This window comes from Ixodes scapularis, unplaced genomic scaffold, assembly GCF_016920785.2.
Source record: "Ixodes scapularis isolate PalLabHiFi unplaced genomic scaffold, ASM1692078v2 PGA_scaffold2__306_contigs__length_199485367, whole genome shotgun sequence".
Taxonomy (NCBI): Eukaryota; Metazoa; Arthropoda; class Arachnida; order Ixodida; family Ixodidae; genus Ixodes; species Ixodes scapularis.
In genome coordinates this window covers 21,508,078-21,527,325 of record NW_024609857.1, presented here as the reverse complement: position 1 = coordinate 21,527,325, position 19,248 = coordinate 21,508,078, and the positions used below count along the sequence as shown (strand labels likewise).

Here is a 19,248-nt window from a genome sequence, read left to right as displayed (position 1 = left end):
CATTTTAATTATTTAGTTTAGAAAAAGGACATGTGCCATGACGCTACACATTTATTTGGTGTGAACAGTAAGGTCACTGCCAGTGGTGGTCACTTTTCTACAACTTTAACCTTTAGAAACAGGTAAACATCTTTACGCCACTGCAAAGGAAAAAAAAAAAAAAAGAAGCGCAGTCATGTTGCAAACTTGTGGCCAGCGTAGATCAGCTATCAGCTCATCGGCAGTTCTGCACCAATTAAGCTAGGAACAGCCGCTGACTGCTTGGCTCAGCTGTGCACATGTGCAACTCGCGACACTCGATAGACCGCTTCTCCTGCCAGATGGCGCCACAGGTATGCAAGGCCACGCATTCCGCTGGTCCATTTAATTTCATTGAGCTCTGTATGTATGGCACATGGAGCTCGTGGCAGATGTCCAAGATATGGGAATGCTTCTTTTTTGTTGCCAAATGTTGCTAGGATGCCACCATAGAACTATTATAATGTACGCTAGGGTTCAACTGGTACTAGCGTCTATACGACGTCCGGGAGGCAAACTGAAGCAAACGGCAACCAGTCTACTTTTGCGGTGCTCTTGTGCATCCCTGTGGGAAAACGTGCGTGCATTTTGTCTCTGCCAGAAAATAATATGGAACACTTTTGTTATTTGGGTGGTACCGAATTGTATGTACCTTTATTAATAGTGTAAAAGTGTAGGCTATTGCTTTAGTCAGTGCCTTTTTCTTCATCAGTGAACAATGTCTAACTTCGCCAAATTTCAGGCCCAAACCTCTGTTCCACAGCAAAATGCACGCAAAATGTAAAAACAAGCGACGATTCTACGCAAAATAACGATTGAAAGAAATATAGAGTGTGTTCAAGGCTCACCAGCATTCCGGTGACGCTTATATATTGCGAATATGCCAGTCCTGTCACTATATGAAAATTACCCCATCTTGCATCTTTACAAGTGGTTAAAACATTCTAAACATAAAGAATAAAGTATGTGGGCTATGAAAGGTGTCTCTCTTTTTTTTTTTTTCGATGTCGGACAGTTTTTACGAGGCACTTGTTCTCAAAGATTTCGAGTGTACGAGTGATGTTTTGAACGTAGAACAAGCATCTTTGCAGAGCAGAAAGAATAAAGCAGTACTTACCGTAAAATCCCGAGACATAACCCACCTAACATCAAGAGCAAATCAGGTGAAAATATGGAGTGGCCTAACTTTCGGTGTACAATGAAGAAAATTTTAAAACATTACTATTTTTAGGTCATGTTCCTTTCAAGCTTGTTATGGTGGCGAGGGGCAACGAAGCAAAGATGACTGTACTTCCCAGCTAGCAACGTTTGTTTATATTCCGACATAGCTAACTAGCCGCATTTACGCCGAGGTCATCATTGACCCCAATACTGCTATTACTAGGAGCCGGGTATCTTTCGGTGTTTAAAAAAAAATAGCAAATCATGCCAAAAATAGGGGTGGGCTATCTTTCGGGGGTGGGGCATCTCTCGGAATTTTACGGTACTTATTGAAAATCGGACTATATTATGTGACGTTTAATTTATTTTGATCATACATGCACAGGGAGTTACTGATCCAGTGTTACTGCATAGTTCTTGTAGTCTCTCTTAGTTTTCCAGATTCCTTCGTTCGCTTGGTACATCCAGGAGGCAAACTGAAAAGCGCCGACATTGTGTTTCGCGCTAGCCGTGTCCGACAGTAGCCGTTTTATCACCGTTTTTAATGCGAAGAATTGGAATGAAAAATACCGTAACTGACCAATTATTTCCTCCGCCTAACTGAGAAATGTTCCAAGCTACTTAGTATGTACAAATTATTCTGGATATTTGCTCTCATAATCGAGCGCAGCGAGGGAATGCACTCACTTTTTCCCCATAGGACTGCATTATCGGAAGTCAATTTTCGACTGGTTGCCGTCTGCTTCAATTTGCCACAGCACACTAGCGCCTTTTGAACCTCTAACATGCATTATAATAGCCCTATGGATGGCACTACCACTTTTCACAGTAGGCAAATAACGAATGGACAAGCAGGCATGCTGACGGGGGCTTAAGCCTAAGGCCCCTTGCTTCCATTTCTACTCCTTCCTATCTACTGCGCTTAGGCTGGAGAGCACACACAGCCACGTCTGTCATTTTTTAGTTCTTGCAGAAGAGTGCACTTTTGTACTCTGTTTCACACCAAGTCAAAGCACAGCCGACATGACTATCCGACGGCACCAAAACCGCGTCGTCGCGTCGCTCGCCGCCTTTGTGCGTTTGCTGTCGCAAGGCGAACCAATCGCGCACGGCGAACGTGCCGCAAGTTTGCGCTTTTTTCTACACGCGACTGTTTTAGCCGGTTGTAGCAGACACACAAATACGACAAGCGCAGCGACGACACAGTTTCGAAGCAGCTCGAATGGCACCGTCGAATCGTAGCATAGGCTGCGCTTAGACGGTGCCGAACGTGGCGGAGCCAGATTTTTTACCTCGCAACGTTTGTTCGTTGGCCTTTCTAGCGAGAACGCTTCTGCAGGGACATGAAGGTACTTGCAGGGTCATTCGTACAGCTTCATTTCCTCCTCGTGTATAATGCAGTGGATCTTGTGTGCCACTCTGCACCGGTGGCTCCGGGGGAAGATCTTCAACTTGGAGGCGATCCAGGTGGCCTCGATGTCGCAGTAGTCGTCCCGCTCGTGCCCGGGCCGGTCGGGCAGCCCGCTCAGTGCGGCCGAACACCTCTCTAACGCGTCTTTCACCGACCGGGCCAGGGGATCGGTGTCTGGGGGTTCACAGCTACGCCTCTTGCTCCTGAGAAAAGAGGGAAGAGCTCTTTGGAGCAGCGTTTTTTTGTGCACGTTTAGTTCGACGAGGAGCGCAAAAGCAGACCGACGCATATTTCTTGCCGAGTTATTGACAGGGGAGACACTGCCCAGAAAAAAAGATTTCTGCAAAAAAAGCTGATTTTGAAAAATAACATATTTACATCCACCAACATCTAGAGAGTATTCCCAAAAAGTTTAATTAATTTTCACATTATAGTTAATTTTTTATAAATTATTTTCTGTCCACCAAAGCTAAAGAAAAGGTAGGGTTTGGAGTACTTTGAACGCATTTTTCTCCGTTCCACTTTTTGGTATAAATTCCATTTTAGTCAATCTATCGTTTGATAATGGCAAAACAGGGAAGGCTCATTCTTCCTTTTTCCTGACTGAAATTTAATAAGGAATGCGGCTATGGAACTTTTTTGTCACTTTACGAGTGTCTTTTATAAAAAATGTTGAAATTTTGACGAAGACAAAGCAGACCAAAAAGTTGACCAATTTTGCAGACGAGAAAATTTATAGAACTAAATTACTTTTTAGAAAAAACGTTTCATAGCCGCACCCTCTAGACATTTTGCTACATATCTAGCAAATAAAAATCTTGAATATTGTGATAGTTTTCTGACGATAGATTAACTAAACAAGGTAGGCGTGTTGCTGATAGAAGCTACTCTAATTTCCTTCTCATTTAACCGACAGACCTGAAACTTTGTTATACACCATCTAGCATGACCACCAGCCTACCCTGTAAATTTAATTAATTTTAATACAAGAGTTCAAAAGTTGACCCCCCTAGGGGGTGTGCCCCCTTAACGCGAGCTGCTCAATTTTACATGCAAAGTCTTACTTAATCGATTTCGATTAGAAGCTGTTGACCCTTTGAGTGCCACAGCCCAAGTATACCGAGGTGCGCTCCCATGCAGGTTTGAGCTTTTATTTGCTCCCTACCTCTCCCGACTGGGCTGTCGATTTTATTTTTACGTGAACAGCAACGTTTCGTCTCATAATAACACCTGTCGACGGCATGTGGAAAGTTTTGTTTAGGGGGCTTCCCTCTCGGTTTGCTCCTTCGTCGTTGCAAAAAGGCAAGTCTATGTCGTTTAATGTCATGCTTTATGGCGAGCACCGAGATCTAGAAATTAGTGATAAACTAACTGAATAATAAACTAAGAATAAATAATGCCAGTTAAAACCAGTCGAAAAGAGTGACCCCATACTCCGTTTCACTTTAGGTGCGAGCGTGGCAGAAGCTGCTACAGCGAGCTGCGGGATTTCGGCGTCCCGCCAAGCACGCATGCTCGTGCAGTATAATCATTGTTCAGGCATAGCCTCCTTTATACTGAAAATGCCTGCCCAATTTCTGGCATCCCCGTGCTTTGGCGCAAATGCACAGCCAACATACATAATTCCAATACTTCAGAACAAATATTTCGTAGCGGGTGAGCAGCAACTATTTTGCACGGCAAAGAGTGTCGTGCAAACAGGTGTGTGAAGGAATGGATGCCATTAGAGCTTGATGGTGACGACGGAACCTGACGAAACAGGGCCTTCGAATTACATTCTGCCATAACATGTAGTTTACAAAAGTGAATAAATGTAGAGTGCAGTAGGTACGGCCCAACACAAATTACAAGGCAGATGGACGAGCAGGTGGTAAACTTCCACAATGTCGAAACAGCGAACACTGAAAGTTTTTATTGTTGAGGTCAAAGACCAGGCAAAGAGCAGGTGAGAAATTTCAATGGCCAGGGTCCTCTTGAGTTACAATCGCTGCAAAGTCCCTTAAGCAGTGTGAAAGGTGTTAGCTGTGTCAGGGCTCGCGTTTCGTAACGATACTAAACCTGTTGTTGGGCAGCCGTCACTACCTTGAGCTGCGAGAGCGCTAGGCAGGCCAGCCACTCAGACAGCAACGAAATACGTCGGGAAGAGCGTATGGTCTGATCCAGCTTTGATGACAGGGAGGCCCAAACCAAGCTGCAGACTTTGAGTGAATCTTCAGCAGGATGCTGATGTTTCACTCAAACGAGCTTTAAGGAAGGCCTGTCTATACGAGCCTTTCTTAATGTCCCTTGCAAAAAGATGTCTACTCCATACTTTGGAGTAGCAGAACGTAGAATTTGGGACACAATCTTTCCTTGAAATGGGCTTCAGTCACTTTCATGGTTCCGGGTGTTGGTTGGGATTTTGGGACATGACAGTCCTGGCACCTCCTTTTAAGAGTCTGCATAAATTGTGGCAAAAAGAGCGGTAAAAAGAAAAGCCCACATGTGACCCACAGCTACCATGTCAAATGCCCAAAATAGCACCAAAAATGCAAGAATGCATGAGAAAGGCTTATTCACATTGTTCACGTCGTCTATGTTTTCTGACATGTATGGGAAAACGGCGCACCCTCGTGGTGATAGCTGGCAACTGGAGGTTGGGCAGAATTATCAGTATAAAGGAGACTGTCGTTCAGGGCCACATGCTCGCATTTGTAGCTTCGATTACCCCTTTGTATAGTATGGTGTCCCGGAAAGTATAATTCTAGAAAAATATCCTAGGTTGGAGGCTTGTTGACATATCAATAATACGGCATGCAAGTTCATCTGCTCATCGCGTAACACACCTGGTGCATTTTTGTTTCCCCCTGACCTCAACAAATGACGGAGCCCGCTTGGCTGCCTTGTCGTCGCGCATTCCCCGCACCATTCTCTGCGTCGCCCTTCGATTGGCGTGCTCCTCCTTGCGCTTCCGACACACAAAAGACGCATTTTGGAACATTTGCTCGCCCATATTAACTTCGAGCCCATAAATCGGTGCGTCTTCAATAGGTAAATAAACTTCATAAAGCTTGCTACAGTTTTTCTGCATGGGACCGAAATTTGCATTCGACGTGCAAGAAAACAACCCAACACTCGAAGGGCTAATGGGAGAGGCTGGCATTGTAAAGGTAGCAGAAGTGCTCGAGTAATCGCTGGGGGTGGTGAATTGCTGCAAAAAGCAATGGACCGATACATTCTGCTCCTGACAACCAGAGTAAGACGTCAGAGTTCACCAATGCTACTCTCGGTGATGTGATTATCCAGAATTTACTCTAAAGCATTAGAGAGGAGTTTTGAAGCTCAGGTTTACATTAATTGCACTGAAATCAACCAACAGCATTTGTTAAACTTGCTGCATCGGTTTGTATAAGAAGAAATACTTTTCCTGATCTCGCCATACCAGCACGGCCACCCAAGTAACTAGCATCGTTTGAATGGCAGATGGTTCATTTCTGCAAACACCACATTAGTTTCTTTAGCGGTATTCGCAGCACCAGAAACAGTACTGTGGATGTTGTTACACGAGTGCACCACATCCCTTAGCTTGAGGCCCAACTGCAGCAGTCATATACGGTTGGCAGATATTCTAAAACACATGCCAATTGATGAAAGACATTGCAAAGGCATGAGTGAATGAATTTTGAAGATTTAAATTGAGGGACAATTTTTTAAATGTTCCCGTGGGATAACTTTGAAGTATAATCATTCTGGGTAACAAATCAAACAATTTGAAGAAATTGGAAATGCACCAAAATTTTCAATATGTCTTCTATAAAAAAAAAGAAAAGTTATTGCTGAAAGTATTATGAGTCGGTGAATCATACACACATACACTGCTAAAGCTCATAAACCTTTTTCGGTTAAAACCGAACCTCCGAAAACGGATTCGGCATACTTTTATCGGTTTTTATCGGCTTAAACCGAAAACTCCGAACCCTACTTATAAGGCACTTATTTGTATCGGTCTTATACCCCCATTACTTCACTCAGAGAAATGACCAGACGAGTGATACGTCTTCTGCTCCCGTTTCTGTCGAGAGAAAAATATTCCTCTTAGTATTTCCTCAAAGTTGACATGCATCATTCTGTGATACAAATTTAACAAGACCAAATTTGGGGAATGTACTTTGAAGTAGGAAATTGCACTTTTCTGGGAAAGTACCAGTACAAGTACATACACAGAGAATATACTTCAAGTAGATCCAAATTTTCTAAAGCAACTTGGGGTTTGTGTGTATGTTTATACAGCCTGAACTTAGTCTGCCTCAATGGGCGACTCGTCTCTCAGCTGTAGATGAGCGATTTAGCCAGTGCACTACAACAGCTTGCCTGAGGCCTTTAACATGCACCATGCAGTTGTGATACATGACCGCGCGCAGGTACGACGCTCATCCAGATCGAAACGGGCAGCGGTGGGGATTGAACCCAGGATCCCTGGGTCCTGCAGTGCGGCCCAAGCTATTTCAAAACTTTGCATTGAAGAGGAAACTGACCGTGAAATTGTTCCGATAACTCGCTGCATGTGTCCATCATAACAGCTTGGCAATGCAATTAACTTTTGCTGGAAAGCTGAAGGAAATCACTTAGTGACAGAATTCAACCAAAGCTAGAAGGGTGACTATCCCTGCGCACTTTGGCACAAATGGAGCAGCAAGCACATAGCTACTCTGTAACAAAGCAAACTAACTCCAGAATGACATGGTTCTTCAACGTGTATCTTGGCCAGTGCAGCGTGACCGGCAACTTGGAGCCCAATGCTCAATTGCACAAAAACCTTCCTCTAATATGCCCGCTCGGACCAATTTACAGGTACTGAAACCAACTTCACGGCCTCAGGTCTGTTGTTGATCTATTTTTGTTCCTTTCAGTAATTTCTGCAAAAACGGTTCATTTTGAGAAATTTCATATTTACATCCACCAGTATCTAAGAGTATTCCCAGAAAGTTTCATTTGCTTACAATGCATAGTTTTTATATAAATTATTCCAGGTCCACCGATGCTAAAGCAAAGGAACAAGTTCAAGCACTTGTAATGCGTTTTTCTCCGCTCCACGTTTCACTTTAGAAAATTTCACTTTAGAAAAATTATTGTTTGGTAACGGGACAAAAGGGAAGACTCACTCACTGTTTTTCCTAACTGGAATTTAATGGGCAATGCAACTGCGGCACTGTTTGTTTCACTTTGTAGATGTCTTTCATAAAAGATGCTAAGATTTTGTCGACGACAAAAAAGGCAAAAAATTTATTTGATTTTTTGGCGCAACGTTAATAAAATAATTTATTTTTTTTAAATTTGGTTTTACAGTTGCACTCTCCAGGTTTTATGCTGCATATTTAGTGAAGAAAAATGTTTGGTATTACATTAGTTTTCTAATTACAGTTTTCCTAAACAATTTCAGTCTGTTCCTGATAAAAAACGACTAATTTCTTTTACAACTCATGCACACAGATAAAACTTTTCACTGCATTCTGCCTTGCAACTGCCAGTATAAACTAAATTTCATTCATTTGATCCAAAGGTTCAAAAGTTGACGCTTTTGGATATTGTCTTAGATGCTACGAGAGCGAGCTCACGGCTTTCAGTGCCCCTGCTGAGCATGCACGCACGAGTAGTGCAAGCACTGATCGTGGCAGCATGCTCGTGCTCGTAGGTCCGGCTTCGGTCGCACATAAAGTGATACAAACAATAGGACCTCTCCTCCAACAAAAACTGAGGGACTTGTAATGCAGTTCGGAGAATGTACTCGCCTCGGACTAGGATCAACCGTTGGCCTTTTCCTTCTGGGTGCCGCCCTTGCACTGCGGAAGAGAAGGAAGCGTCTGATCCCGTGCAGGGTTCCCCGACGGGTCGTGCCATTACCGTGGCTGATCCCCGTGACAGGCGTTGCCGTTGAAGGTTTCCCCTATTTCTGCATCTTCACGGCTGTGACTGCAAGTAAGGGTGCATCTGAACTAGTACCTCAGGTAACAAAACTATTTGGTGAAAGAAAAAAGGTGTGCTTATGCTTGGCATAAGCAACAAAAGAGATGTCCTTTATACACTTTGCGGGTGAAATTTGCGTGCACTAAATATCTCACTTAGAAGTATTAATATCAGCCACTGAGCTCGTCTACTGGGAGCAGCCCATGGAGGGAGCACCTCTTCATAAGCTGGTTGGTAAAGCTGTTTGGATGTTTGAAGCAAACAATTCTGGATTGCAACAGTGTGCCAAGCGTTTGAAAGTTTAAAGGAAAAACTTTCAGCCTTTCCACTCTGGTGAAGAAGGAAGAGCAGCGGAGCTGTAGCTTCTGTTCCCGGTAATGGCTGTCCAGGCGAGCTATCTGCTCTTTTTTCGCAAGGGAATCTGAAGCGCTCGACGCAGTGGAACTTTAGGTGATAGCGGCCTCGCGGCGGTTGCGGAACCATTTGTGCTGCTGCGCACATCGCCGCTCGTTCTGCTCCCGCTCTTCTTCCTCCGAAAAAATGTTGTCGCCATCTATGAGCGACGGCAGCAACCAGTTGTCTGGTTAACCAGGCTGGAAAGGTTGCTGCGATCTATGAGCAACAGCGGCAAGCAGACAACCGGCAAACACAACACGCTAGACAGCTACCGCCATCTATGAGCGACGGCGGCAACCAGAGTGTTGTGTCGACATTTGTTTGGTACTGGACACGATTCTGGGGAAATTAGCCCTTAACAGTTCAACTGTAAAAACTTGCGGAGTGTGCAGACGTTTTAGACAAGGTGGTGCGAGCTACTACTATCCTATGTAAAGGGTAAAGCCAAAATCATCTATCTATCCATTCACAGGGAGATGAGTGCACCCTCCTGGGAGGTTTATATGGACAATATCCAAAGGCCTAGCTATCTGAATCTTTAGTGCTTCGGGCCTAAGTAGGTGGCTTACACTTTTCTTAAGGGGGGACATGGCCTGAGAGGGTGAACTTTTGAACCATTACCTCAAATTGATTCAAACTTTCAGGATGAATTGAACCGCATTAGGATTAATGACCCCTCAAGTTTCAATCTTGTAGGCCAATTCTGCAACATACTATACTTAACAAGCTCCAGAAAAAAAGTTACTTTATTAGAAAATGTATTTAAAACAAAAATAATTGCAATCCACAAGATGCTTGGTTTAATGTGAAGTAGATTGTCCATAGTGCGAGTTAAGATAAAAATTAATTGTAGAAAATGCAATTCCAGAGAAAAACAATAACACCCATAAAGAGCAAAAGATTTTAACAAATTCCTGTGTTTTAAAATATGAAGTTTTTGTCATGAAGAATTTAGCTTTTTCAGATTATGGGTACCTTAACTTGTTCCTCAGGAAATTTCAGTCCAGGACACCACCGAATGAAATCTTTACACTTTCAAAATGTCAAATGACACATTTCCCCACACCACATTTAATTCCTGCCAAAAAGTGAAACCTAGAAAAATGCATTTGAAGTTGCAACTTTAGGTTTCTCTCTTTTTTATAAGTCTGAGGTATACAAAATTCACCTGGAGCATTGTTAGCACCTTCCTCTTTGAGACTTTGTCATTCCCCTGGCAATAGCTACCAGTTTGTGTCATTTGTAGGCACGCTAACTTTTGTAGCAGGCATTCCTTGACAGATAAACTGGCAAGAACTAAGAGGCAAATCATACTAATGAAGAGCAGCAAAGCAGAAATGTGACCTGAAGTGGAAGATACCGTGAAAATGTGTTACTGAAGGTAACACAATATCACGTCACCAGGCAGGCCAATCGTAAACCCTGGTTCAGGTCTCAACCATTAAGATCGCTCATACCAAATTTTCAGGATTTTTTTTCTGTTTGGATGTATAAAGTTTTCTGGCCATTGATACTTTTAAACTTAGAAAGCTTCTACGGGCTAAGTCTAGAGTAAATGACACTTCCAATGAGGGTGAGATGTTCTGGCTATGTTAAACGAGTATGAAGCAGTGCCAAATAAAAAAACACAAAAAACTTCCTCCCTGCTGACTCGGGAGGCTGCCGACATGACGAAAATAATTTATTGTGAGACAAATTCTGCATGTTTATAAATGAGTTTCTGAAACCATTCTTTGGAAGATAATAAACATAAACATATAATTTTTTAAAAAGAAAGATTTTTCTGAAAAATTTGAATTCCGAGGCCATATTCTGCCTTAATGAGGTATGTTTGTGGCACATTGAGTAAGACAATATCCGCAACTCTAGACGTATCACAAGACCATTTCAATCGCGTGTTCTGTTTTTGTTTGCCATACCCTCCATCGAACTTGCAAGGCTGTCCCTCTGTCTCTGGAACTTCCTCAGAATACCTGCAAACAGAAAACAATGAGTCACCAAATATGCACGACCTACACAGAAAAGAAAATGTTGCATTACACATGACGAAGGATTTCTGTCGGCTTGATATCATAGTTTTCACTGTAAAAAAACAACATTGGTTAATAGCTCTGTTGTGCAATGGCATCATAGTTATGTGAATAATTTGTCAGTCATTGTAACACATCTTCAGAAGCATGCTTACTCGTCATCACAGCTAGCGCTGCCAGTGCTTCGTCCAGTCGTGCTATTGCTTGCGCCTTCAATGACTTCTGGGACACCGCTAAGGAATGGTAACTCATTTTAGGATACAGAAAATATGCACATGTGCATTGAAAACAAAGAACAAAGATGCAAGCTATGACATACTCAGTGTCCATATGGATGGTCCATGCATTTGTGATCGTTGGTGTACTTGAATTGTGGGACGAATTTGTGAGGTGCCTGTAACGAAAGCGAAATTCCACAAACATATAATACACTCTGAACCAAAAGCAATTACGTCAAATAGGCTCTCTAACTTCTAGACTACCATAGTAATTTTGAAACTAATTTGTTGCAAAGCCTATGATACCAGTCACAAGGACTAAAACAGTTAGTAGATTCAAATGATAAGGATTACAGTCAAACGCCTGTATAATGAAGCGTCTGGGACCGCGATAATTCTTCGTTATACATGTCACTTTGTTATATCCGTCACGCACTTTAATGACCCCAATAAAGCAGATAAGCAATGAAATAGCCCGTTGTACAGGCTATTTCACAGTAGAAGAGTTTGTTGTAGCGGCGTTTGACTGTATGTAAAAACCGCAGTCTAGATATTCTAATGGGGGCACCATAGAGCTTTAAAAAAACATACATGAGCACAAAAAGCGTTAACAAATGCAAAGGAAAACAAATTTTTTTTAAACAGCCTAGATGAAAAATGGATGCTACAAAATAGAAAAAAAAAAAGGAAAAAAAAAACAAACTTTTAGGGTTATATTTACGGCGCAAAACAAACTTGTAGTTGACGCCCGCAGGAACCCGCAGAAAAGTAGCAACTAGCAGTCACGTGATTGGCCACTAGTCACGTGGCGCTTGCGCTCTTTCGAGAGCTTCTTATGGGCTCTAAAAGTTACTTGTCAATCTTTTTTTTTTTTTTTTTTTTTTTGCACTTCTTTTTTTAACATGCTATTTTGATGTTTGAGAAACAACACGTATAAGAAAATCGTCACTTCCATTTTGACTCACGCGATAACAAACAAAAGTTTCGCCATTTTCTGTTCGAAGAGGTGCCGTCATATGTTGTCAAAGCAACACCGCTACGCTGCTCAACGAAGGGCTCCAGTCTCCGTGATCGTCAAGCAGCGGGGTCGCTTCGGGGGAACCGATATGTTAGAAACTAAAACATGTGTCATCGCAACGCTTCGAACAGAAAATGGCGAAACTTTTGTTTGTTATCATACAAGCCAAAAGCGAAAGTGACAATTTTCTTATACTTTGTGTTTCTCAAACATCAATATTTTGTGAAAAAAAGAAGTGGAACAAAAAAAACAAAGATTAAGAGGTAACTTTAGGTAACTTTTAGAACCCATAAGAATGTCCCAAAAGAGTGCAAGCACCACATGACTAGCGGCCAGTCACATGACTGCTAGTTCCCACATTTCCATGGGCTTTCGAAGACACGTATCTACAAATTCATTTCGCATCGTAAACATAGCTCTAAAAACAATTATTTGTTTTCCTTGTAAGTTTATTTTACGGCATCCTTCTTCCATCCAGGCTTTCAAAAAAAAAAAAGCTTTTTCCTGTGCTATGTCTTTTAAGGGGGGTAGCCAATTGCAATTCAAGAAATGCTTAAAAGACACAGCCACCAGGCCGGTTGTTCTACCGTATGTTCCTAAACTCTCCCATAGGATAAGGCAAATTCCAAAAAAGTTTGGTGTTGCCATTATCGTTTGGCCCCTGCTAAGTTGTCCCGCTTGTATGCGACCACCGATCGAGCCCCATGCACAAAACAGGGGTACAAAGTAAAACACCGAGGCCCTAGATTCCACGTTTCAATAGAGCCTTGTACCGATTCCATTGTCACGTAAAAAGGTGTACATGGGGCGGACAGGGCAGTGCATCGATGTCAGACCTATGGATCACAGCCTTTCGTTAAGGACATCACCTTTGGGGCACCTCGCACCTTGCAGCGTTCACTGTGATAGGTGCACCCTTTTGTTTAATGACGTGTAAATATTAATATGTCGTCGCAACAACATTTCGAAGGAGATGCATTAAGCTTTCTTTATTGATGCCCACGATAAGGACGTGCGTGTCAGTGCTGCATCCTTATCCATACTGGGCAATAAAGTACATTTTTTAAGGAAGTGCGGAGCGTGCACACGTACAACCAACGGCTTTTGATGTGTAATGAAGGTGCGGCCCGTGCATGTTTTAATCTCTTTGGGTGCCTTCCCTTTTTATTTCCGCGTTCCCATTAGAAATAAAATACTTTGTCAGTAGTCAACAATGTGCGCTCTGTTTTTGCGTGTCCTTCGCCTTTTTGGCACAGTTCTAGATAACGAACTTGCCTTGTCTAAACCTCTTACGCGTTAGGTGTCTGGGCTTCGTCGCACGTTTCGCACAACTCTCCAAAGGGCCCAAGTGTGACGAAACTCGGCATTCAAACCGGCGATTCAAACACAAGACGTTGCTCTTCTCACTCACGCTGGGCTGGTGTCTTCCAGCATGGAATCCAACAGACTGTAGTGGCACCAGTAGGGCCTTCTGACGTCTTTTCCTCCACAACCGCTGCGTCTTGCGGCGTCCAGTTTCTGGCGAATTTTCATGCAGCGGTCCCGTGCGTTCCGCCATTTTTTCTTGCACTCTTCGTCTGGGGAGAAAGAGACGTCAGTAGACGGCAAGGAACGTCAGACCTGAAACCCTCGGGGCGTACTAATATTTTAGAAAGTCGACTGACAGAGGACGAGCTCTCAATATTTCAACACCTTGTATAGAATTACTAGGTGCTTTGTTCTTTATTTATATGTTTAGGTTTGTTTTCTGAGATGGAAGTTGTTCACCAGCTCACCTGGTTAATCATTTTTCTAAGATTTGTCACAGTGGTTCTACTTTTACCTAGTCAGAGTGTGTGTGCCCAGTAGCATTAAAGGAAAAAAATAAAAAAAATAAACACAAGCGAGTCAGGGACACTTTGCGCTTGTCTACGACTTGGAGAGGGGTGAGACTTGCAAGTGAGTACGACCAACTGAAACAAGACCGATTTTTATGCACCTTGCAACGATTTACGACCGGATGCGCTGCTGCGGAACCTTTCGCAAGCCGTCACAAGAGGATTAAAAACCAGTCATGTCTCTGTCGGTCGTACCCGGCTGCAAGTGTGTGTCACAATCTTTAAGATTTTTAATAACAAAATCGCCCACTCATGAGTATGATTTTTTTTAGTTTTTTTAGGATGCTTAGTTGTTACCGTAAATAGACAACCTCAGAATCCACTTGAGTGCACCTTTCACTTAATTTCTTGAGGGTCTATAAAAGGTGTGCTAAGTGAAAGGAACAATAAAATAAGGTTAACTTGAACTGGAGAAACTTTGAAAGACATCAAATGGCCAATTCCAGAAATCCGCATCACCAGCGATGCAATCCGATGTCATGGAGGTAGCTCAGATGCAGAATGATAAGACTTTCTCTACCTAGATTAATACAATCCTTTCTTAGCATGCTGTAAAAAGAATGAAACTGATGTTTGGTGCTGTGATAAGTATTGCACCATGAGCTGTAGATTATTAGTTCTGATCAAACCCACTCTGTCGGAGCTGTGAATCTGCGCATGCTTTGGAGTCGACGAAAGCTTTGGTTCACTGCCTAGTAATAAAAGCTAGAACATTAAATATTTTGCCAGTTACTGATATTTTCTGCTTGTTTTCACTTTTAACGTCGCAAGACGTGAATATGAGCATGAACAGAGATGGCAAAATTACTTTCCACAGGTAATTAAATTACACTACTCAATAGTTTCGTCAGAAATATGCATCTATAATTAAATTGTGTTGCAAATTACTACGAACTAAAAATAATTACATGACATTTCAATCACTCCTGAAAAATAATGAAGTAGCTTTTTAATTCCTCTTTTCATTGCTTTTAGAAAAATGATGGTAATGTCAATTTAAACTAATTAAATTACACCAGGTATATACAATTGAATCAAAGAGGCCTGCCGTGCTCAATGGTCCGTTGGCTATGCTGGTATTTTCGTTTGCTTTTTTCTATCATCTTATTTTCTTCTTGATCCTTCTATCTGTCTTTGCAAGCTCATAAATTCTAACATCTTCAGGTAGTAATTTGTGCCCGTGACGACGGAAGTGTTAAGCGTAATATAGAGCTTCTTAAAATATGACTAAAACAGACAGCTCATTGGTTTCACTGTTCATTGAGTAATGAGTAATTTACTGCCTGAAAGTAATTCGTTACATTAGAAAATTACCAGCGTGCAAGAATAATTCATTGCATTGCTCAATACAGCAAAAATTTTATTACAGTAATGTCCTTACTGCCATCTCTGCACATAAAGATCGCGAAGCTTTATCCGGTTATTTTTGACCCGAGTACAAGATCGAGTGCACGATCTGAAGCATGTGATTTAGCGAGCGGCAAGACGAGCGACGGCGACAGCGACCAGTCAGCGACGAGCGACAGGGATTTCCCACTGTCGCTCTTCGCGTCGCTCGGTTTCTGGATTTCTAGAAAATGTCGCTCATCGCCTTGGTGGCGTGCTCCCGTCGCTTTCATGCGGTGCGCTTCGTCGCGCGAGTGACCGAGCGACAGCAAAGCGGGTCGCAGTCGCCTGTCTCGTCGCTAGCCAAATCGCTTTACCGTATTTTCGTTAAAAGCATAATGTCCCAGCGCGTTGAGGACCCAGTCACTTGACACGGGGAACTCGCGCCATGAGCTTCTGAAACTGAGGCTTTAGAAAGCGGGGCAGGAAGAGTGGGTCGTTTCCCGCGGGGCATTTGACACAGGGCGTTTCGTGCACTCCAGTCAGAGCAACTCTGAGAAGCTTGAATGGCTAGCTGATGAGGCGAATAGTGTCAGTGATATGCTTACCGGTTATGCCGAACTCAGCGGCAATGATTTTCAGTCTGTCGTCTTTTAGGGCAGTGTCCCTGTATTCTGGACACCTTCTGTCGTACAAAAACGGGAAATCCCTGATACGCTCCAGAAGCGCCTGGAGCGGGAAATGTCGGTATACAGGCGGCTTTGGTTCGGTGCACACCGTCGACATTGTACTACAGCTACAGCAAATTTAGGAAGTCGGGCTCTTCTTCAGACACACTAGCCGAGCGATCGTATGCGAATATTTCCAGAGAAAAGGAGACTGCAGGCAGCAAATATTGACGGCAACCAGAAATCCAAATGGCGGGACCGGCGGGACGCGTCCTGCGGCTGGACAAATCGTAAACAATGGCAGAACCTGTTGTTTTGGGTGGTACATCGCGCCACCCCTCCTAAGACATTTGAACTATCTCTGGTACAGCATGGCCTCCGAGATCCCGAAGCGCGCGCTTCGGGATCTCGGAGGCCATGGGTACAGTGGTACTATTTTGTCCGATGTCCCACTGCCCCTTTTCTCTTCACCCCAAAATAAACACCAACCTGGTATGTCGCCTAGCGCCCACTCATCACTCATCTTACCCCATCTTCCTTTGTGAGAGCAATCCTTTTATCTTCCGCTCACGCTCGGCCCACACCACGCCTTCTTTCACTTCTGTAAGGGAAAATCCAAACCCCGCGCGTTTTAAAACCATATGACATATTATTCCAATTTTGCTTTGGAGAGCGCAAAGTACGTTGATCGAAATGATTACTATGCTTACCTTCTCAGCATTGCTTTTATAGCTTCCGAGAACGAAAAGCTGCTCGTGAATGTTCCTTCCTACGGAATCCTACACTTCACAAATAATGTCATTATTTGTCATATGTCACAATAATGTCACAATAATGTCATATTCCCCTATTCCCCATGACCCTTTCTTCATTGTCACTAAGCCTAAATGAACTCACGGCCTCGTACAGAAGACCGCATTAAAGATCGTCTACTTACTTATTCATATATCCTAACTATTCATACGAATATTGAAAGAAAAAAAAAAAGGGGGGGGAGGGGTTGTTTTACCATTTTACAAATAGTTTAGAAAGTAGTGTTCATTGCGGAACTTTGAGCGCTTACAAACAGACAAAACAATGTATTTCAAAATTTTCAATTTGAGGACTTTGGCCACGCCCGTACGGAGAAGCCTCTTCCCCCATCTCCCGAACGACGAAAATAGAAAAATAAGAACAAAAAAGGCGGAGCCAGTCTCGACTTCCTGTCCCTCATACCCCCCCCCCCCCCCCCCAAAAAAAAAAAAAAAAAAAAAAAAAAAAAATTTCTTTGTGCCATTTTTTTTTTTTTTTTGGGGGGGGGGGGAAAGTTTGTGCCTTGCAGTCTTGTCGTCCACAGACAAAAACGTCTGTCAAAGAACGAAAAAAAGAAGAAGAAAGTTAAATAGTTTCAAGAAGCGAGGGGTCTCCCTTCTCCAAGGACTCTCCGGTGGGGTCTCCTCCTCACGGCGACTTCGCCCCCTTCCCGAAGACGGAGCGGAGGTCGTGAACTGACCGTGAACTCTAGCAGCCGGCAAGTGGGCCACGGCCGCCGGTCGGGCTTTCGGCGTGTCCCCCAAGGTCCCCGGGGGACTCTTCGTCTTGGCTGAGGTTGGTCGAGGCAACCGAGGTTAGGCGAGGTCGCGGCGGTTCGGGGGTTGGGGGAGCCGCCGGTGCCGTTGACCTGCGACCAAGGACGTATCATCCGCGGCACCGGCCTCGCCGACACTCGTCGCCTGTGGGGAAGAGGGCCAGGGGAGGCACTCTTCCTGGAGGTCAGCGGAAGTGGCACCCTACCGATCAGGTGCTGCCCCAACAGTCCCGGTGCAACAGAACCGCGCTGCTAAGAAACATGACATACATACATGTATCATGTATGGATGTATTTGTCATCAGCCTTGGCCGGCGGAAATCCACACATCTTGTTGGAGATCTAGAATTTGTGGAAATTTAATAATTTTTCATATATTATATTGATTCATTTTCACGTTTTCTAAGCCGATTTAAAAATTGCGCTCAAAAGGAGCTCCTCAAGTGCTGCCCGCAATGACGTAGTCTTTGCAGTCATGTCGTCACGATGTTGGCAGCGTGTCCTTGGTAGATGCGACGGTGACACAAGTGACGACCAAAGTCCCTTGATACTTCTTTTACAAGTAACGACAACCAATACAAATGACAAAGCACATTCCGCTGGAACAAAATGGCGGCATATAGTTTAAACCTCTTCTGTGCGCCACCATTCGCTTCCTAAAACCTGCTCCGTCACGCAGTCGGCGCTTCGAAGGATGTCGCTACTTGTAGGAAGAAGCTCTAATCTAGCGACTTTAGTGACGATGTGACTGCGACGACTGCGTCACTCTTCAATGCGTCATTGTGAACAGGGCTTGCGGAGCTCTTTTCGCGCGTAATTTTTAAATCGGACGAAAAAAACTCAAAATTTATCGATTAATATCTAAACAAACAATTACCTCTATGCAAATTCTTTAACTTGGTCTGACCTCTAGTAATAACTGTCGTCAACACTGAAATAGGATCGTGACCCCTAAAACGAATAACTGCAAAGTTAATTAACATATTTCCTTAAATGAGCCAACTTAGCCTGACGATTATCACCTCATCCAATGTCCACCGAGCCTGATGACAACACGGTGAAGGCGACACTAAAGGCCCGTTCATAACCTAGGTTCCTTACAACTTCTTAAACCAGAAAACACACTGGTGCCATCTATTGGGAAGCAGTGTAAACTCGGCGGTCCGGCATATTTTTTTTTTTATTTCTCGCGCATTATCCTTTTTTTCTTGGCTCGAAAAACTTTTGTCAATGTTATAAACGAGCCTTTCTATGGGTATTACGCACATTTGTCCTCGGAAATCCCGCAAAACCTTCGCTCTTGTGAAATGCAGTTCCAGGGTCAACGCATAGATGGCGCCACAATGCCAGTTTGTTCCCTCATTTTAAAAACATTTAACAAGTTTTAAGAGAACTCGTCTCTCTCAGTCGTACTCGGTCGCACTCGGTCGCAAGAGTGTGAACGGGCCTTAAATGCAAACACCTTGTGCTTATATTTTATAATAAACCACTGTCATATTGTCACGAATGTCGCGCTTGGCAATATATCGCCACTAAGAAAAAATGGGGTTTCTAAGAAAATCAATTCCGAATTTGCTAGATTTTAAAAACATATCGTTCATTCAAATGCATGTTA

General features: G+C 43.3%; 1 protein-coding gene across 1 annotated transcript; it reads right to left on the bottom strand.

Moving 5' to 3' along the window:
- Positions 1–1,499: 1,499 nt before the first annotated feature.
- On the bottom strand, positions 1,500–16,186 carry LOC8036238. Its single transcript, XM_029984783.4, has 9 exons — positions 16,007–16,186; positions 13,607–13,772; positions 11,279–11,353; positions 11,115–11,192; positions 10,970–11,011; positions 10,849–10,902; positions 8,471–8,539; positions 8,359–8,409; positions 1,500–2,793 (listed from the first exon to the last, which is right to left on the bottom strand). Exons 1-9 carry the CDS (start codon positions 16,182–16,184, stop codon positions 2,541–2,543), a joined length of 966 nt encoding a protein of 321 aa, XP_029840643.2. The 5' UTR covers positions 16,185–16,186; the 3' UTR covers positions 1,500–2,540.
- Positions 16,187–19,248: the final 3,062 nt, after the last annotated feature.